General features: G+C 38.1%; 1 protein-coding gene across 1 annotated transcript; it reads right to left on the bottom strand.

Moving 5' to 3' along the window:
- Nucleotides 1-160: 160 nt before the first annotated feature.
- On the bottom strand, nt 161-19,107 carry LOC100352616 (RNA polymerase II elongation factor ELL2). The gene is made up of 2 exons (XM_002720532.4): nt 18,990-19,107; nt 161-2,103 (listed from the first exon to the last, which is right to left on the bottom strand). The coding sequence occupies exons 1-2, from the start codon at nt 18,995-18,997 to the stop codon at nt 192-194; spliced, it is 1,920 nt and encodes a 639-aa protein (XP_002720578.3). The 5' UTR covers nt 18,998-19,107; the 3' UTR covers nt 161-191.
- Nucleotides 19,108-22,682: the final 3,575 nt, after the last annotated feature.

Here is a 22,682-nt window from a genome sequence, read left to right as displayed (position 1 = left end):
GCAGAAAAGCAAGATAAAATGAAATGAAAATCACATAATAAAAAGTAAAAGTTGAAAGTGGGAGAAAAATTAACATTAAAAGAATGTTGAAAATTTCAACTAACAAGTTCCAACCCTTTTGAATCTTAGAGAAAGTTACTCGGAATTTTAAATAAATAAGCTTCAGTCCAAGTGCTAGTTCAAGCACCATTCTAGTGCTCTCGATTTATTTGCTGCTGGTCAAAATCATTTACTAACTTCTTAATGTGAACTAGCTTGTTATACAGATAGAGGCACCTTTGCTTTTCTGCCTGATAGCAGGGGTTCCTCTGTCTCAATTTTCTATATTCTCGTGCAATTTCCTTATTAGTATCCTGATATTCTTTTGAGTCTGGAGGAAAGCACTTTCTTTTCGAATCTAGGTCAAGAAATATTCTAGATAAAGTCAGAATCTTGGAATGCAAAGCCTGATATTCCCCATATTCAGCTCTAAATTCCTGCTCATAATAATAACGTTGCTCATAGGAAGCTATAGTGAAATACTTTGTCAGATAATCTGGAATCTCCGATGTTTCAAAAGTCTTCTCAGAGGCAGTACCATCGTCTTCAACTCTAAGGCTGGAGTTCAGACTTGCCTCTTCGCCTGGTCTTGTAGAATCAGTCCGGTGCTTTTGTGTCGTGTCAGTATGACGCTTTGGTCTCTTTGCTTTGTGTTTTGCAGATTTATGTTTGGACTTATACAATTTCGAATGCTTTTTCTCCACGAAGTTTGGATACTGTGTTTGAGTTGAAACAGAAGATACCATTTCAGAGGAAGTATGCTCCTTCGGCTGGCTCTCAAAGGTGCTGCTGTTTTCACAGAGACTGTCAACATACGGATCTTGAGTCTCAGGTTGTCCTTCACTGCTACAAGAATCATCGTCCGAATTAACAAGCTGAGTGGTATTGGAAATGTTAAAGTGGGCTGCAGGCAATGGTGGAGAGACAGGATTGTCAGTAGCTGCAGCGAGTGGCAGGAGGCTCATAGAAGAGTTTCCACTGGTTTTATTCAAATGGGTATTTGATGTAGAGCGTGCCATAGTCGTTAGGTGAGATATTCTAACTTTCTTTTTCACTAACGTACTAACACTAACTGAATTGCAAAGCTGTTTGTCAGAAAATGATGCATCATCTGTAGTAGAAAGTGTAGAAGATTCCGAGTTAGAACTGCCAATAGCATTCTTCGATGGATCTTCTTTTAGGGAAAGCACCAACTCCAATGACTGCCTGTCTATGTCATTGTAACCAGGCCAATCTTTTTGGATCTCTTTAAAAACATCATCATTTAAGGTATATGAAAGATTTGAGGTATTCAAATGGGCTACCTCTTGTAGAATTTTTTCAAGAGAGTCCCGGTCATTTATTTGGGTGCTGTCTTTCTGGAGACGGATGAGCAGTTCAGATTTTTTGTAGTCTCTCAATGCCAGTAAGTGAATTACCCTGTCTCTAAATGGACGTGCGTGCACACTATGGGAAACACGTGACTTTCGAACTGTATATGCAGGGTTAATAGGGGTTGTCCTTTTCCTTTGAGGCACTGGATCTGGAACGGCTTGAGGTGCTCTCCGAATCGGCACTCTTCTCTGTATATGTGGTCTTATAAATTTTTTCCATCTGTTACAAGTCTCTTCTTTTGGCTGTGATACTATTTCTTCAGTCATCGGATGGGAGTCGATTGGCGTATTCGTCATCACTTCATCTTCTGATTTTAGGCAAGCGAGCTGTGATGCATTACAGCTTGAGACAGTTTGTTTGCTATCGTCAAAAAGATCTTGGCGATTGTCTTTTCTCACATTTGACAATTGATAGTTCAAGCTGCATACACTAGGAGGCACCTTGTTAGAGGGGATTTTGAGAAATCCTTGGAGTCCTTGGATTTGCATAGGAATTTGAGGAGGTATTGCATTCCTACTGCTCTGGTTAGAGTAAATTGTCTGGATAATTGGACTGTTAAGTCTCATGGGTATTCCAGTGACATAATGTTGACTTGGTTGTGTGATGTTTGCTGCCTTAAATATGAACTGTCCTTCCTGGTATACCAATTCCCCTACTACTCTGCCTCCAAGGGAATCCACACATTTATATCTGTAAAGATCAAAGTTTAAAGTAAGTTTAGAAAATAATGACCCTCCTTAGCAAGAATTATCTTTATTACTATTGACTATAAAACTGCAACCCTAAAAGATTTTGTCTCAAAGGAGAGAAATAGCTGATTGAGACAGACTTAGGTAAAGTTGGTTATAAAGATCTAATTACTTTCGGTTTACATTTTGTTTCTCTTCTAGAGGAATTGTTAACCCAGAATGGAAAATGCTAAACTATTCTCTGAGATCATCTCTTTCTAATCAATCCAACATTAAATAAAGGTACTTTGTTGGGAGATCAATAGGAGCCCCAAGCTTTTGGAAACTGGAGTAGAAGGTTCCCACATTCCATGCTTAGCATCAAAAAACAGTCTTCCTTACATTCACTCTGATGTGTAAGTGAATTCTTGAGTCCCTGAGGTTGGAGCCTGGCCTATCTACAGGGGCTCTCCTTCAATAGCTATGCATTTCTTGAATTAATAATAGATAAAAGTTTAAGGAAGTTCTATATCTCTTTCTCAATAACCTAATCACTCAAAAAATGGAAGTGATTTTGATCTCCTTAGCTTGCCATTTAAGTCTACTGGTCTGTTCCTTTGCACTACTCCACCAGATATACCTCAGAAAATCACAGCTTTATCCAGATGCTTAAGTGTAACATTACCTATGCTGAAAGAAATCTTGAAGCTAGCTGTGTTTGAAGCATACATTTAGTCACAAAATGTATGCAGATTACTGGATATCAGTTCCAATCAGTTTAACTCCCAAAATAATAAGGCACAATTCTCCCTCCCTACCCCCCTTCATATTCCCAGTCTGTTCTCACTCGTCCTTCCCTTAACAGTCATACAAATAGGAAAACTCTGTCATCCTTACTATTCCCTCAAACATACTTCACATTAATTTCCCTTGAAAACCTTTAGTCAGCCATCAAGGTTTACAATAATCCAGTAGTGAGATATTGAGCAGCTATCTTGTGATGGACAATGTTCTCACTGTTTGGCTACATTGCTATGAACAAAATAGAAACAAATAAATATCCTTGCTCTCATGAAGTCTGCATTCTTCTAAGGTTTTTCTGGATAACAGCTCAAGTCCTTAACCCTTATCCCTTGATCATTGTCCTAAATTGGTCTGAGACCATGTTAGCCTATGGTATGCATTCTTCTAATAGTTGGATTTCTTATCTATAGCTTTTTCCTGGTCTAAACCATCTTTCATATTGCCAACAATGATCTCAATCAACTTTTCTTCCCACTAATTAAAGAATAAAATAAAACTCTTTGTTGAGCTATACAATGCCCTTATTATCCAGTCCTCAATTTAGTTTGACGCCTTTGCCATGTATCTAAAAGTTACTTTAATCTGTTTCATGTATTCTGAATAAGCCCCCAAGTTTGTTCCTGCATCAGCCTTTTATTTGTTATTGTTTCACCCCACTGATACTCTTGCTTCTGATCTTTGTCTGCATTGTTCCTTATTTAGACAGCCCTCTATTCCCATTCTGTCTAAAATAATGCACCACATGCACACCCACTCAAGAACTGTCTTTCCATTATCATGTTTTATTTTTCTTCAGAACATATCTACTATTTGGAATGTTATTATATATAATTATTTGTTTAATATGAGCCACAGCCATCAATGAACTCAATGAGAGTTTGGATTTTATCAGTGCTTTTCTTTGTTTTGTTTTGTTTTGTTTTTTTGCACTTTCATGTCTCCAGTAGCTAAAAAAGTACCTGGTATACATAGTAGCTCTCAGTGAGTATTTATTGAGCAAATGAATATATCAATATTATGTTTTCAATATTATTTGTGATGTTTTTACTCCTAATACATATCTACTTAATCTTAGAACTTCATATCTTAGTCACTTCATATACAAGCTTTATCCTATTCAGAACTAATACTTCCCTTCATTATAATCACAGAGCATTTTGCATAGCCTGTTAAGAAAAAAATCATATAGCGCACCATAATTACATATGTGTTTGTCTCCTCAACTGGACTATATAACTTTAACACCAATGGCATCTACAGTCTATTCAAATTTGTATGGCCCATCATTTTGTCCCCAGTACCTCACTGTAGAATTAGCAGGTACATAGCAGAAGGCACCCTTTAAATGTTTGTCAAAAGAATGAATAATAGTATTTTGGCATTTCTCCTGGCAAGAATATATTACTGCCACATCAAGGAGTTACATTAAGCATGTGACTATCAGAGATAAGCTGTATTCCTCTTTAAGAATTCTCTCATGCTTCTATTAACTTCACAATATGATTGTATTTAAAAAATGAAAAATCACTGACACATACAGAAAATAAAATCCTTTAGGAAAGCAATGAATTATTAAACTATATTCAGCAATATTGTCTTCTACATATGTGTACAAATGGTTTGATTTTTTCCTAGAGATCTCTACTAAACACAGAAAGAAATAATCTATCCTTAAGTATTTTTATCTTTTCTTGAATCTTTTGGAATGAATAAAAGATGTCTATGATAGTCCTATTCTGAGTATAAATAATGCCAACAAAATAAATGTATTGGCAAGAGATTAGAAGGAGGAACATACCATAAAAGACTAAAAAATGATATTGATAGACATAAAAGACTTGAAAACAGGAAAAGAAATTTCATGACCTCTTAGAAGGAAACTAAATATTGTAAGGATGTCAAACATTTCCAAATTAACAAACACATATAATACAATTTCAATAAAACACTTCACACAGATATTTTTCTTTAAGTCTGTCAAAACTATTCTAAAATTCAACTTTAATGAGAACTAAAAGACTTTCACAAAGGAGGATAACAACAGGGAGCCACTCTCACTGATGTTACAACATAAAGCTAGAAAATAAACAAAGCGAAAGACTAGTATAAGAAGAGATAGAAAATGAATGAATACAGGAGGTAAACAGACAAGTAATTTAACAGATGATAACGAATATAATCTGTAATCAATGCAGAAATGGTAGATAATCACATTAACACTACTTAAGACAAGATGCCAACATTGTAGGAAGAATATTGAACTAGAGGTGCAAGACGACTGAATAATCAGAAGGCACACGAAGTCAGCCATAAAAAGATATGAGAAAAACAAAAGAAGGACCATGTTTCCAGGGGACTTGCTGACAGAAATTTTCAGTGGATAAGTTACAGAACAGAAACTGTAGGACAGAAAGGAAAGAGAACAGAATGCTTTTACAGTTGGCCAAGTCTGCAGTGCGCTGCCTGCTGGAAGACACCATCTAAGTCAAGGTAGGAAAAAGTTGCCACGCTCTCCCTAACTGGCAGCTTCATCTGAGGCAGTATTCCACAGTACTGCACTGCCTTTAACTCCAGCCTGGAGAGCTGGCTGGGCCTGAGTAATTGCTTGGCTCCAAGAAGGAAAGCCACACTGCCTCCTGCCCCTCTGACATTTTGCAGAGCGTTGATTCAGTTGGCTGTACAGACTCACACAGCTGATCTCTGTTCTGCTGCTACCAGAAGTGACCAAAGCCAGAGTCAGAGCAACTTGCATGTTAGAGGGTAGATCCACTGCATCACACATATGTGGGAGTTTTGAGGCATTGGTCCCAGAGTCGTGGTCATTCTATGTGATTCAGAGGAGTTCCCTTCACTTCACTTCTTGGAGCTAGTACCAGCAGCAGCCTATAAAAAAATCTAGACTGCTACCTAAGGAAGTTCCATTCATACTTCCTAGCTCATGACACGGGGAGCCCTAGGCACAAATTCCAGCACCACCCTTGCATGCTTTGTGAAAATTATGAGCAAGTTCATCCAAGCCATGCAGAACCAGGAATCTTGATGTTGATAAGATAATTGTTGGGGTAACTTACACCCACACATTTTGTCTGGAGTGCCCTATCTGTATCAATCTTCATCAGACAAGGCTACCAATACCCCCAAAACTGGTTCCCACCATAGGAGATCTGTACCCAGCAACACCAGGACTGTAAGAATTAGTACGACTCATACCCACTGGAATCTACCCAGTGGGACCTAAGGAAGAACTTGCCTACATTCCAACTCTGTTTACCCATACCAGCCAGTGAAAAATCACCTAAATAACTTGTAGTCACGCTGTAGGACTTGAGCAGGGTTCAGTTCACATCTACCAGTCCTGGGACTAGGACTGTTGATATTATAAACCCCAGCACATTTTGCCTTCTCCTGACAGGAACTGAGGAAGGCCCTGTCCAAAACACACAGTCCTAGAGCCCTAGTGCTTGATGCCACAGACCCAGAATCATTTAGGATTTCCAGTAGGACAAGGGAACAATCATCTCCTCCCCCCTAGCATCAAGAAAAAGGCATTGGCTATCACAGTCCCCAGTGTAACTGATATCAAACTCTCTGGGAAATGAACATATACATCCCAGGAAGCCCACATTCACCTCAAAGTCACGCCTCTACCCCTATGAAGTGCAGCAGCGTATATGACTGTGTCACTTACAGACACAGCTGACAGGGATTACAGTAAAAGTAATCACTCAGAAGTAATTACTCAAAGTAATACTTCTGAGTTCAGCTAGAACCAAAGACAATGCAACAAGCAAAGTGGTGCCTTGCATTCCATTTAAACCATGCACACTTTTCCAGTAAATTCTACTCCATAAAGAAGTGACTACTACACCATGTGCACTATGTGCACATGCATTATCAATATACAAACACAGGAAACATGAAGAAGCACAGTAGCATGACACCTCCAAAAGAACACAATAGTTCTTTAGATTTGGATCCTAAAATGAAGGAAATGTATTAAATGTGAGATAAAGAATTCAAAATAATGATTGTAAAGAAACTCAATGTGATACAAGAGAATGTAGAGAGAGCTTAAAGACATTTGAAATAAACAAATCAGACAAAAGAAAGAGAAAATACGGAGCTCCAAGACGGCAGAATAGGGAGGGAGCTCATTGATAGTCTGGGAAAAGACAGTTTAATAAAAGTGGAGGTAGTGAAGTCTCAGGGAAGAGTTAGGTAAAAAACTGCAGAGGAAACTCTTCCAGAACTAGTGGGACATGGTGGACCTACATGGAGAAAGAAATAGAAGAGGATACCAAAAAATGGAAAAATCTTCCATGCTCGTGGATTAGAAGAATCAATATCATCAAAATGTCCATTCTCCCAAAAGCAATTTATACATTCAATGCAATACCAATCAAAATACCGAAGACATTCTTCTCAGACCTGGAAAAAATGATGCTGAAATTCATATGGAGACACAGGAGACCTTGAATAGCTAAAGCAATCTTGTACAACAAAAACAAAGCTGGAGGCATCACAATACCAGATTTCAGGACAAACTACAGGGCAGTTATAATCGAAACAGCATGGAACTGGTACAGAAACAGATGGATAGACCAATGGAACAGAATAGAAACACCAGAAATCAATCCAAACATCTACAGCCAACTTATATTTGATCAGAATCAAAAACCAATCCCTGGAGTAAGGACAGTCTATTCAATAAATGGTGCTGGGAAAATTGGATTTCCATGTGCAGAACCATGAAACAAGACCCCTACCTTTCACCTTAAACAAAAATTCACTCAACATGGATTAAAGACTTAAATCTATGACCTGACACCATCAAATTATTAGAGAACATTGGAGAAACTCTGCAAGATATAGGTACTGGCAAAGACTTCTTGGAAAATAACCCAGAAGTACACACAGTCAAAGCCAAAATTAACATTTCGGATTGCATCAAATTGAGAAGTTTCTGTACTGCAAAAGAAACAGTCAGGAAAGTGAAGAGGCAACCAACAGAATGGGAAAAATATTTGCAAACCATGCAACAGATAAAGGGTTGATAACCAGAATCTACAAAGAAATCAAGAAACTCCACAATATCAAAACAAACAACCCACTTAAGAGATGGGCCAAGGACCTCAATAGACATTTTTCAAAAGAGGAAATCCAAATGGACAACAGACACATGAAAAAATGTTCAAGATCACTAGCAATTGGGGAAATGCAAATCAAAACCACAACGAGGTTTCACCTCACCCCAGTTAGAATGGCTCACATTCAGAAATCTACCAACAACAGATGCTGGAGAGGATGTGGGGAAAAAGGGACACTAACCCACTGTTGGTGGGATTGCAATGTGGTAAACCACTATGGAAGTCAGTCTGGAGATTCCTCAGAAACCTGAATTTAACCCTACCATTCAACCCAGCCATAGCACTCCTTGGAATTTACCCAAAGGAAATGATATTGGCAAACAAACAAGCTGTCTGCACCTTAATGTTTATTGCAGCTCAATTCACAATAGCTAAGACCTGGAACCAACCCAACTGCCCATCAACAGTAGACTGGATAAAGAAATTATGGGACATGTACTCTATAGAATACTATACAGCAGTCAAAAACAACGAAATCCGGTCATTTGCAACAAGATGGAGGAATCTGGAAAACATTATGCTGAGTGAATTAAGCCAGTCCCAAATTGACAGATATCATATGTTCTCCGTGATTGATGACAACTAAGTGTGCACCAAAAAGGAAACCTGCTGAAGTGAAAGGGACACTATGAGAAACGGTGACTTGATCAGCTCTTGTCCTGACTGTGATGTACAACTTAATACTTTATCCCTTTCATTATTTTCTCTGTGTTTTGTTCTAGTACTATTGGTTGAACTCTGTGATTAACACACAATTATGCTTAGGTGTTTAAATTTAACTAAAAAGTGATCTCTGTTAAATATATAGTGGAAATAGGAGAGGGAGGAGATGTACAATTTGGGACATGCTCAAGCTGACTTGTCCCAAATGGTAGAGTTAGAAATGTGCCAGGGGATTCCAATTCAATCCCATCAAGGTGGCATGTACCAATGCCATCTCACTAGTCCAAGTGATCAATTTCAGTTCACAGTTGATCATAATGATAGGTCTAAGAGTCAAAGGGATCCCATATACAAGACTAGTGTCTGCTAATACTAACTGATAGAATAAAAAAGGGAGAGAATGATCCAACATGGGAAGTGGGATACACAGTAGACTCATAGAATGGCAGATGTCCTAACAGCACTCTGGCCTCAGAACCAGCCCTTAAGGCATTTGGATCTGGCTGAAGAGCCCATGAGAGTATTTTAGTCATGGAAAGCCAAGACACTCTGGCAAAAAAAGGACCTAAATGAAAGATCTCTGTGAGGAGATCCCAGTGGAAAGAATGGGTCATCAAAGAAGGAGGTACCTTTCTCTGAAGTGAGGAGAGAACTTCCACTTTGACTATGGCCTTGTCTAAATAAGATCGGAGTTGGTGAACTCTAGAGGCTTCCATAGCCTTGGCAACTCATGACAAGAGCCTAGGGTGATTACTGACACCATAAACAAGAGTGTCAATTTGTTAAATGAACAACAGGAGTCACTGTGCACTTATTCCCCATGTAGGATCTCTGTCCTTAAGGACACTTAAGTGTTGTACTCTGTGAATTAATGATATAACTGTTACTCAAACTGTACTCTATACTTTGTATTTCTGTGTGGGTGTAAACTGTTGAAATCTTTACTTAGTATATACTAAATTGATCTTCTGTATATAAAGATTATTGAAAATGGATCATGATGGAGAATGGGATGGGAGAGGGAGTGGGAGATGGGATTGTTGCGGGTGGGAGGGTGTTCATGGGGGGAAAAGCCAGTATAATCCAAAAGTTGTACTTTGGAAATTTATATTTATTAAATTAAAGTTTAAAAAAATAAAAAAAAGAAAGAGAAGATACTTCAAAACAGTGGAGAAAGTCTACAGGAAAATGAGATACCATTAAATGCCAAAATATTCATATTATGGGGATTCCTGAAAGAGAAAAAAAAAGAAAAAGGCATTGAGAATACAATAAGTGATTTAGTAGTTAAAAATGTCCCAGGTATTCAAAGAAACCTGGGTATGCTGACACAGGAAGTTTAAAAGACCCCAAGCAAATTCAAACAAAAAAAGACCTTCTCCAAGGCATTTTTTTTTTTTGACAGGCAGAGTGGACAGTGAGAGAGAGAGACAGAGAGAAAGGTCTTCCTTTGCCATTGGTTCACCCTCCAATGGCCGCCACGGCCGGCGCGCTGCGGCCGGCGCACCGTGCTGATCCGATGGCAGGAGCCAGGAGCCAGGTGCTTTTCCTGGTCTCCCATGGGGTGCAGGGCCCAAGCACTTGGGCCATCCTCCACTGCACTCCCTGGCCACAGCAGAGAGCTGGCCTGGAAGAGGGGCAACCGGGATAGAATCCAGCGCCCCGACCGGGACTAGAATGTGGTGTGCTGGCGCCGCTAGGCGGAGGATTAGCCTAGTGAGCCGCGGCGCTGGCCTCCAAGGCATATTTTAATCAAATTATCAAAAGTTTAGGACAAGGAGCAATCCTAAAGATAGTAAGAGAAAAGCAACAAGTTACATATAAAGGAAAACTAATTAGACTAACAGCAGAATTTTCAGTGGAAATTGTACAAGCCAGAAGGGAGTGGAATTATGTATTCAAGGTCTTAAAAGAATTTATATCCAGTGAAACTATCATTTAGCAGTGAAAGAGAAATAAGGTATTTCCAAAAGAGGCCAACAACTTAGTACATTCACCACAATCAGACCAATCTTACAAGATATTCTGAAGGCATTCCTGCATTAGAAGTAACCATCATGACAACACATGACACTACCAAATTCCCTAACACAGCAAGTATAACCAGGAAGCAATCAACAAAATGACAGGTTTTAGTTATTACCTGAAAATACTAACCCTGAATATAAATTGATTGAATTTCCCAGGCAAAAGACTTAGGTTGGTCGAATGGATAAAAGTCCAAGATCCCACTATTTTCTGCCTATGTAAAACACACTTCAGAAGTAAAAGATACACATAGACTGAAAATGAAGTGCTAGAAAAAGACTTACCAGGCAAATTAAAACCAAAAGCAAGCAGGAGTATCTCTGTGCATATCAGATAAACAAATTTCAAATACAAAATTTCAAAAAGAGAAAAAGAATCACTCTATATGCTGATAAAAATATCAATTCACCAAGAAGATATAACAGTCATAAATATATACACATCCACACAAGACCACCCAGATATATAGAACAAACACTATTTTAGACTTAAAGGGAGAGACACATTCTAATACATTAATAATAGGTGACCACTCTCATCAATGGACAGATGATCCAGGCAGAAAACAAATAAAGATACACCAGACTTGAAACATACTTTTGAATGAGTGGGCATAAAAGACATTTGTGGGATTTTACCCAACAGATAAAGAACACATATTCTTCTCTTAAATACATGGGGCATTTTCTAGGATAGCCCATATATTGGGGCACAGATCAGCTCTCAGTGAATTTTAAAAAGACTGAAATATACCATGTGTCTTTCCACATAATAAAGAATAAAACTAGAAATAAATAACAAGAACAATAGCAATATTCAAAAATACACGGAAAATAAGCAACATGCTACTGAATGACCAATGGGATATTGAATAAATTAAAAAGGAAATCAACAACTTTCTTGAAATAAATGAAAATGAAAACACAATATATCAAAACGTGTGGGATACAGCAAAAGCAGTATTAAGAGGAAAGTTTATAGCATTAAGTGTTTACATTTGAAAAACAGAAATGTCTCAAATAAATGATCTAATAAAGCATCTCAAAGGCTTAGAAAAGCAACAATAAACCAAACCCCAAATCAACAAGATATGAGAAATAATAAGGGTCAGAGCAGGGGTCTGTGCTGTGGCACAGCAAGTTAAGCTGCTGTCTGCAATGCCAGCATCCCATATGGGTGTCGGTTTGAGTCCTGGCTGCTCTACTTCCAATCCATCCCCCTGCTAGTGTGCCTGGGAGAGCAGTGGAGGATGGACCAAGTCCTTGGGCCCCCATACCCATGTGAGAGAACCAGAAGAAGCTTTTGGCTCTTGGCTTCGGCCTGGCCCAGCCTGGGTCATTGCAGCCATTTGGGGAGTGAACCAGCATATGGAAGATCTCTCCTCTCTCTCTCTCTCTGTCTCCCTCTCTCGATGTAACTCTGACTTTCAAATAATTAAAGATTAGAGAAGAAATAAATGAAATTGAAATTAAAAATATACAAAAGATCAACAAAACCAAAAGGTGCTTGTTGAAAAGAGAAGCAAAATAGACAAACCTTTAGCCAGATTAACAATTAAAAAGCAAAAAACTGCAAATAAAACGAGAGTTGGAAAGGAGACATTATAATTGTCACCACTGAAATACAAAAGATCATAAGAAACTACTATGAAAAAGTATCTGTTAAAAACTGGAAAACTTCGAATAAATGGATAAATTCCTAGATACATATAACCTACCAGAATTAAATTAAGAAAATATAGAAAATCTATATAAATGCATAACAAACAAGGAGATTGAATCAGTATTTAAAAGTCTCCTATCAAGGAAATGTCCAGGACCTGGTGGCTTTACTATTGAATTCTATTTTTTAATTTTTTTTTTATATTTTTTAATTTATTTATTTTACTTGAAAGTCACAGTTACACAGAGAGAGAAGGAGAGGCAGAGAAAAAGAGAGGTCTTCCATACACTGGCTCACTCCCAAGATGGCCGCAACAGCTGGAGTTGTGCCAATCCGAAGCCAGGAGCCAAGAGCTTCTTGCAGTCTCCCACACGAGTGTAGGAGCCCAAGGACTCGGGCCATCTTCTGCTTTCCCAGGCCCATAGCAGAGAGTTGAACCAGAAGTGGAGCAGCTAGGTCTCGAACTGGCACCCATATGGGATGCCAGCAATGCAGGCAGCGGCTTTACTCACTACACGACAGCACTGACCCCTTTACTATTGAATTCTATGAAACATTTAAACAGGAACTCTAATACTATTCCAAACTATTGAAAATATGCAACTCTGCCAAACTATTTTTATGAGGCCAGCATCAATCTGATAATAAAAATAACAAAGAAATAACACAAAAAGAAAACTAGAGACCTGCATTCTTGATAAACATAAATGTGAAAATTCACAAAAGAAAATATGAGCAATCTTACCCCTAAACCACACCAAAAAGATCATACATCACATTCAAGTGAAATTAATTTCATATATGTAAGCATGGTTCAACATTCACAAGTCAACAAATGTCATAAATCACATCAACAGAAAAAAGAACAAAAACCATATGGTCATCTCAATAGATGCAGAGAAAAGTATATCTTTGGCATTTTGATTGGTATCGCATTGAATGTATAAATTGCTTTTGGGAGAATGGACATCTTGATGATATTGATTCTTCCAATCCACGAGCATGGAAGATTTTTCCATTTTTTGGTATCCTCTTCTATTTCTTTCTTTAAGATTTTGTAATTCTCATCGTAGAGATCTTTAACATCCTTGGTTAAGTTTATTCCAAGGTATGTGATTGTTTTTGTGGCTATTGTGAATGGGATTGATCTTAGAAGTTCTTCCTCAGCCGTGGCATTGCCTGCATATAAAAAGGCTGTTGATTTTTGTGCATTGATTTTATATCCTGCTACTTTGCCAAACTCTTCTATGGGTTCCAATAATCTCTTACTAGAGTTCTTTGGATCCCCTAAATAAAGAATATCATCCCTAAATAATATCATCTTCAAAGAGGGATAGTTTGAGTTCTTCCTTCCCAATTTGTATCCCTTTAATTTCTTTTTCTTGCCTAATAGCTCTGGCTAAAACTTCCAGAACTATATTGAATAGCAGTGGTGAGAGTGGGCATCCCTGTCTGGTACCAGATCTCAGTGGAAATGCTTCCAACTTTTCCCCATTCAATAGGATGTTGGCCGTGGGTTTTTCATAAATTGCTTTGATTGTATTGAGGAATGTTCCTTCCATACCCAGTTTGCTTAGAGTTTTCATCATGAAATGGTGTTGTATTATATCAAATGCTTTCTCTGCATCTGTTGAGATACTCATATGGTTTTTCTTCTGTAGTCTGTTAATGTGGTGTACCACATTGATTGTTTTGTGAACATTGAACCATCCCTGGATACCTGGGATAAATCCCACTTGGTCTGGGTGGATGATCTTTCTGATGTGTTGTTGCATTCTATTGGCCAGAATTTTATTGAGGATTGTTGCTTCTATGTTCATCAGGGATATTGGTCTATAATTTTCTTTCAATGCTGCATGTTTTTCCGGCTTAGGAATTAAGGTAATGCAGAGAAAGCATTTGATAACATTCTTTCATTCTAAAACAAGAAACCTCTCTATAAATTATGTATAAAAGGAACATACCTCAAAATTATAAAGTCTATGAATGACAAACAAATAGCCAATATCATACTGAAAAGAAAAAAGCTATAATCATTTCTCCTCAGATCTGGAAAAGAAAAAGATGTCTACTTTCATCATTCTTATTAAATATAACACTGGAGGTATTATAAAGTGCAATTGGGGAGGAGAAATAAATAAAGATCATAACAATTTGAAAAGAGGAAGTCAAAATATCCATGCTTGCAGATGACATGTAAACATTCTACAAAAAAGATGTTACAACTGATAAAGAATTCAGTAACATTGCAAGTGACAAAATAAACATATAAAACTACTAGCTTTTTTATACAATAATGATGAACTCAGTGAAATAGAAATTGGGAAAGAAATTCCATTCACAATGGCCGTAAAAATCAAATATTTAGGATTAAACTCAACTAAAGAATTGAATATCTCTACAATAAAAATTATAAAACATTGTCAAAAGAAATCATCAAGGGAGGGGCCAGCACTGTGGCGCAGTGGTTAATCCTCTGCCTGCAGTGCTGGCATCCCATATGGGCTCCGGTTCTAGATCCAGCTGCTCCTCTTCCAATCCAGCTCTCTGCTATGGCTTGGGAAAGCAGTAGAAGATGGCCCAAGTCCTTGGGCCCCTGCACCCATGTGAGAGACTGGAAGAAGCTCCTGGCTCCTGGCTTCAGATCAGCCCAGCTCTGGCCATTGCGGCCATCTGGGGAGTGAACCAGTGCACAGAAGACGTTTCTCTCTGTCTCTCCCTCTTACTGTCTGTAAATCTACCACTCAAATAAATAAATAAACTCTTTTTTTAAAAAAGAAATCATCTAGGGAATTAAAATGGAAAGTAATCCTTGTTCATGGATTGGAAGAATTAATATCTTTAAAATGTCTATATTACTTAAAGCAATCTACAGATTCAATATAAGCCCTATTAAAATACCACACACAGTCCTTACAGAATTAGAAAAACAACACGTAAATTCCTGTGCAATTACAAAAGACCCAAAATAGCCAAAGGTATCCTGAAGGGAAAAAAAAGAAAAGAAAAACAAAACCAAGATGAAGGCATATAAAGATAATTGAAAATGAATCATGATGAAGAATGGGATGGGAGAGGGAGTGGGAGATGGGATGGTTGCAGTTGGAAGGGAAGTTATGGGGGGTAAAGGCCACTATAATTCAAAAGTTGTACTTTGAAAATTTACATTTATTAAATAAAAGTTAAAAAATAAAGTATTATGGCTGTATATTTTTGCTCAATAAATATTGACCAAATTAAAAAAAAAAGATTCTCAAGCTGACTTACCTCAAACGGTAGAGTTAGAAACATACCAGGGGATTCCAATTCAATCCCATCAAGGTGGCATGTACCAATGCCATCTCACTAGTCCCAGTGATCAGTTTCTGTTCACAATTGATCATAATGATAGGACTAAGAGTCAAAGGGATCACATAAACAAGACTAGTTTCTGCAAAGACTAGCTGATAGAATAAAAAAGGGAAAGAATGACCCAACATGGGAAGTGAGATACACAGCAGACCCATAGAATGGCAGATGTCCTAAACAGCACTCTGGCCTCAGAATCAGCCCTTAAGGCATGCGGATCTGGCTGAAATGCCCATGACAGTATTTCAGGCATGGAAAGCCAAGACACTTTGGGGGAAAAAAAAAAACCTAAATGAAAGATCTCTGCAAGTGAGATCCCAGTGGAAAGAATGGGTCATCAAAGAAGGAGGTACCTTTCTCTGAAGGGAGGAGAGAACTTCCACTTTGACCATGGCCTTGTCTAAAAATTATCAGAGTCAGTGAACTCAGGGGGCTTCCGTAGCCTTGGCAACTCATGACAAGAGCCTAGGGTGATTACTGAGGCCATAAACAAGAGTGTCAAATTGTTAAGTCAACAACAGGAGTGCACTTACTCCTCATGTGGGATCTTTGTCCTTAGTGTGCTGTACATTGAGATCTAATGCTATAACTAGTACTCAAACAGTATTTACTTTATGTTTCTGTGTGGCAGCAAACTGTTGAAATCTTTACTTAATGTATGCTAAACTGATCTTCTGTATATAAAGAGAATCAAAAATGAATCTTAATGTGAATGGAGGGGAGAGGGAGTGGGGAAGGGGAGGGTTGCGGGTGGGAGGGACATTATGGGGGGGAAGCCATTGTAATCCATAAGCCGTACTTTGGAAATTTATATTCATTAAATAAAAGTTTGAAAAAAAATGTAAACTGTATTCGAGAAAAAAAAAAGATTGAGGCATCATAATGCCTGACTAGAGAGTACTCTATAAAGCTAGAGTTATTAAAAAATCATGGTACTGTTTTCCAGCACACAGATCAATGGAACAGAAAAGATAACCTAGAAATTAATCCACATACTTATAGTCAGCTGACTTTTTACAAAAATGCCTAGACAATACATTGAAGAAATGATAACATCTTCAATAAATGATGCTGGCAAAACTGGATGTATGGCTGTAGAAGAATGAAATTAGATCCATACTTCTCACCATATACAAACATCAAGTCACAGTGGATCAAAGATCCAATTGTAAAACCTGAGACTTTGAAGTTACTGGAAGAAAACATAGGGAAAGCATTCCAAGACATTGGTATGGGTGATGACTTCTTGAATAAGACCCCTAAGTACAGGCAACAGCAGCAAACTAAACAAGTGGAATTATATCAAATTCAAAAACTTCTGTAAAGCAAAAGAAAGATCAATAGAGTGAAAAGACATCCAAAAGAATGGAAGAAAATATTTACAAGCTAGCTAACCAACAAAGGATTAATGTCCAGAATATATCAGCAAATCAAAAAACTCAACAACAACAAAATCCAATCCAGTTCAGAAATGGGCAAAGGACCTCAACAGACCATTCACAAAATAAGAAATACAAATAGCCAACAAAAACATGAAAAAATGCTCAACACCTCTAGCCATCAGGGAAATGCAATCAAAACCACAATAAGATATCACATCACCCATGTCAGAATGGCTATTATCCAAAAGACAGAAAGTAGCAAATGTTGGATAGGATGTGGCGAGAGGGGAATTCAGAAGCTGCTTGTGGGAATGTAAATTAGTGCAGCCACTGTGGAAAGAGATATCTGCACTGCTATGATTATAGCATCACTGTTCACAATAGTCAAAATACGGAATCAACCAGGGTGTCCACCATCAGATGAATGGATAAAGTCAATGTGATACACACACACACGTGCACATACACACAAAATGGAATACTGTTCAGCTGTAAAAAAAAAAAAGAATGAAATTCTACCATTTGCATCAACATGGATGTAACACGAGGACATAATTTTTAGTGAAACAAGCAGGTCACAGAAAACCAAATATTTCATGTTCTCCCTTATATGTGCAAACTAATCTTTAAAAATAAAAAAGAATTAAAAAAATGAAATTCCTGTGTGAATCATGGCTGCAAATATAGTTTTGTCAAACTTTTTTTTATATCTTTGTCAAACCAGTGGTTAAGGATGACATACTACTATACTTTCAATGATGTGTAATTTTTTAAAAATTTACTGTATATATGTGAAATGGACATCTTTTCAGTTGGTTACTGCTTATAGCCCTTGCCTATATTCCTACTGAACTATGGTCATTTTGCTTTTTACTTATTGAACTCTTTATTTAGTGGAGTATTAAACATTTGACTATAATATAAATTAAAATGTTATCTCAAAAATAAGGAAGGAAGGAAGGGAAAAAAGAAAAGAAAAAAGCAAAGAAAGAACTGGGACAGAGGCAGGAAGGGAGAGAGGGAGGATTGGAAGCATTATATCCTTAGAATTGTTTCTAGGAACTGCATTGCATCTGTTCTTTATATTAATATCACATTAATATTAGAATTGATGAAAATTCTGTTGTAATTACCATGCATTTGCTATGACTCTGAGAATCTAATGTATTAATAAATTTTTTGAAACAAAAAAAAAACTAGAATCTTCCTTTATAAAATATTATGGACGGAATTCTATATGTGTCAGAGTTAAAGGTAAAAAAGAAACCATATGCCAAAAAAAGAAACACTCACCACTTCCAATAATGGCAATAATTACATAAAAAAGTAATATAATTCATTACATACAAAATGATTATCATATAGAGGAACTAAAATTTAGTGTAATTAATCCCCAACATTGGTATAAACATAAGGATATTTTGAGGAGTAATATGAGATTTCTCTCTCTGGAAGCACACAGGAATGATTGTGACTTATCAAGTACTGCCAAAAAGTTATTTGTTTATATGAACCTTAAGAAAAAGATAATTGATCAAATTAGTAAACACTATCCTAACTTGTTAACTAAGCTAGTAACAACAATAAATTCTATTCTAACAAGATTCTGAAGTTCAAATTCTCTTCTAGGTTTAACATATCACATTCTTACAACCATGGAAGAAATGCTTAGTTCAGTAGGCACTGTATGACTGAATGAGAGTAAAGAGTAATATGGCTACAGAACTAATATATTTTGAAAGGTCATTGAACAATTACTGTTGTGTTTGTAGTAGAACAAATAGGAACTACCTAGACTCAGTTAAATTACTCTTGCCAATTCTCAAACCTCTTGAGTCTTAGCCTAGTTTTGGACTACTTCTTCCATTTCTTACCTATCCATTGTTCTTTGTCATCTTTCAAATCCTAAATTCCAGGAGAGCTCTAGTCTCTTCCATGTGTATCTTCACACTGGCAGAAACTTCCTTATTTCTGGGGTTATCTATATTCCCACCCTTCTAGAACTCTGACATCACAGTTAGCAATCTTCAATATTCCATACCTCCTGACTTAAAGGGAAACTCAACTTTCTTCAGAATAACTCCATACTACAGCCATATCAGAATAAATCAACTTATTTTCTCAAATTATTTATAGTTCAGGGTTGGAGTCATAGTTTCTTTAGGCTGCATAAACTCAGCGGTTTGTAAACAACAGAAATTTCTCAAAGTTCTGAAGGGTGGGAATCCAAGTTAAAGAGCCTACAGATTTGATGTTTGGTCAGGGTTTGCTTTCTGGTTCATAGTTATACTTCTCCATTTTGTTCTCAAATAGCAAAAGATATGAAAGATCTCCCTGGGGTCTCTTTTAAACAGGCATCATTTCCATTCAGAGGAGCTCCATCCTCATGACCTCATCATTTCTTAAAGGCCCCACCTCCTGATATCATTTCACTACAAAAATTTTAGGAGGACACAAGCATTCAGATCATAGCATTCCAATCATGACCTCAACTCATGTTCTTCTCACATGCAAAATATATTCATTCCACATCAATGGCTCCAAAAGTATTAACTCCTTCCAACATTAACTCAAAAGTCATTTATCAAGATAGCACCATCTAAATATCACCTAAATCAGATAAAGGTGAGACTAAGGTCCAATATATTTGAGGGAAGATAGTTCTCCAGCTGTGAACCTGTGCAATCAATTATGTTATATGCTTACATAATACTATAATGGGACACACATAGGACTGATATTCAAAAATGGAGAACTATAAAAGAAGAAAGAATAATAGGTCTCAAGCAAGGCTGAAACCCAACAGGGCAAACAACATTGAACCTTAAGAAGTAAGAATAACTATTTTGTCCTGATGCTTTTCTCTCCAGCTTACTGGGGTTGTAGTCCTACCTTCCAGACCCACTGTGGCAAAAATGCCACTTATGAACACACTAAGTGTGTTCATCCCACCCCTGTGGGATGCCAGTGTTGCAGCCAGAGGATTAACCTACTACATCACAGTGCTGGCCCTAAAACCTCCATAGTTTTGTATGATAAGGATTGAACCTTCAAAGATCTGAGTGACCCTGCCCACACTAAGTGGGAGGCATGACCTCCTAGGTAACATGGGATGATAATCCCAGAGGTTTTTTTTTTTTTTATTTTTAAAGATATATATATATATATATATATATATATATATATATAATTTATTTGAAAGGCAGAGTTGCAGAAAGATCAAGGGACACACACACACACACACACACACACAATCTTCCACCCATTAGTTAACTCCCAAATGGCTGCAAATGCTGGGGCTGAGCCAGGTAGAATCCAGGAGCCAGGAGCTTCTTCTGTGTTTCCCACAGGGGCCCAAACACTTGAGTCATCTTCCACTGCTTTCCCAGGCACATTAGTAGGAAGTGGGATTGGAAGTGGAACAGCCGGGTCTCGAATCAGCACCCCTGTGGGATGTCAGTGTCGCAGCCAGAGGATTAACCTACTACATCACAGTGCTGGCCCTAAAACCTCCATAGTTTTGTATGATAAGGATTGAACCTTCAAAGATCTGAGTGACCCTGCCCACATGGGTTTGCCTGACCCTGTTGCAGCTTTAACACTGAGTCACATGTTCAATCTGGGGTCCATGCCCCATGCATTAACTGGGCACTGCACTAACAACGATTCTCTGTCATGACCTGGTACTCAGAGAGGCTATTGATTGCTGAACTGGTGATAGGAAGGCAGCCCTGATGGTTTCTAAATTGCCTTGAATCCATTATTCCATTGTCTAGAACTATGGGTCCAAGATTCTCTGTAGAAGGCTAATCTGCTTATAATAGTTAGTCCATATCCCTTGTGTTCTCTCCCAAACAAGTGCTGTAACTCTTTTCAATATGGATAGGCCGGCCGGCGCCGCGGCTCACTAGGCTAATCCTCCGCCTTGCGGCGCCGGCACACCGGATTCTAGTCCCGGTCAGGGCGCCGGATTCTGTCCCGGTTGCCCCTCTTCCAGGCCAGCTCTCTGCTGTGGCCAGGGAGTGCAGTGGAGGATGGCCCAAGTGCTTGGGCCCTGCACCCCATGGGAGACCAGGAGAAGCACCTGGCTCCTGCCATCGGATCAGCGCGGTGCGCCGGCTGCGGCGGCCATTGGAGGGTGAACCAATGGCAAAGGAAGACCTTTCTCTCTGTCTCTCTCCCTCTCACTATGCACTCTGCCTGTCAAAAAAAAATATATGGATAGGCTAAGAATGTTCCAAATTGTAAGGTTTTGTTTACCATTCCATCTTTATATAATTTTTTTCTTTTTGCATTTTACTATAAGAAGTCAAAAAAAGCCATGCCGCAACTTTAACATTTTGCATAGATGCTTCCTCTGCCAAATACTCAATTTCATGGTTCACATGTTCTACCTTCTACAAAACACTAGGACATAAATACAGTTCAGCCAAATTCTTTGTCACTTTATTTATGTTTTTAATTTTTGTTTCTTCAGAGAGACAAACAGTGAGAAATAGACAAAGGTTCATCTTCCATCTGCTATTCACTCCCCAAATACTCTAGCCACGTCTCCCACATACATGACCATCAACTGCTTTGTCATAGAGCACACATTAAAGGAAGCTGGATTGGTAACAGAGGACCTGGCTCTCAAACCAGACCCTCTGATGTGAAATGCAAGTGTCTCAAGTGGTGATTATAGCACTGTGCCAAATGCCCATCCCTCTTTTTTACATTAAAGTAAAGATGGCATTTCCTCCATTGTTCAATAGAATGTTCCTCATTTCCATCTGATACCACATCAGTGATGGAACTAAGACATAAGCCTCAGCCATTCTAGCTCATTGACCAAGATAGGTAAAATCTGAATTTACCCTTTATCCCTACATCCTTTGAAGTCCTGAAATCTGGAGTTTATCCCTTATCCCTGCATCCCAATTCAGTCTCACACCATGTGTTGTTCCCCACCCCACCCCTGCATCCTTCTTCAGGTTTGGAAGTCAGTGGACCAAACTTGAAGAACCCACTTGAAGGAACTTACCTCTGCCTATTGCCCCGCCCCTCCTCCTCTGGACCCCTAGCCACCCAAGATATTAAAAAGCCCAGCCTGCTGGGGTCCGGGCCTTCTGCCACTTGTTCAGTCTGTGGGTAGGCTGGCAGTTTGTCACCTCCTTCTGAAAATTTATTTATTTTCTTAGAACAAATTGTTAGGCTATGAGTTTGTATCCTGTCTCCTCTGTGATCTGTGGCCCTTTTCCTTATCATGAGAATGGCCTTTACCATTCATATTTTCTGTATTTTCTTTTGCTCAGGCTTGTATAACTAATTGCCATACCCTGTATTCCTCATAGTTGTGGCTTGATTTTTAGGGATATTATCAGAAGAATCAGTTAATTCATTTATAAAATTACCTCCTCTCCTGAGACACAAACTATCTTGTTATAATATTTGTCCTGTGAAACTCTTAACCCCCTCTATTCTCCATGGATATTCTCACATCATTCTTCCTCAAGCTCTGTTAGGTTCTAACCATACTTCACTTTATTTGGTCCCTAAAATGAACACATCTAATTGTTGCCTTGAAG

Source organism: Oryctolagus cuniculus, chromosome X (assembly GCF_964237555.1).
Source record: "Oryctolagus cuniculus chromosome X, mOryCun1.1, whole genome shotgun sequence".
Classification (NCBI taxonomy): domain Eukaryota; kingdom Metazoa; phylum Chordata; class Mammalia; order Lagomorpha; family Leporidae; genus Oryctolagus; species Oryctolagus cuniculus.
This window is presented reverse-complemented; position numbering and strand designations above follow the sequence as displayed.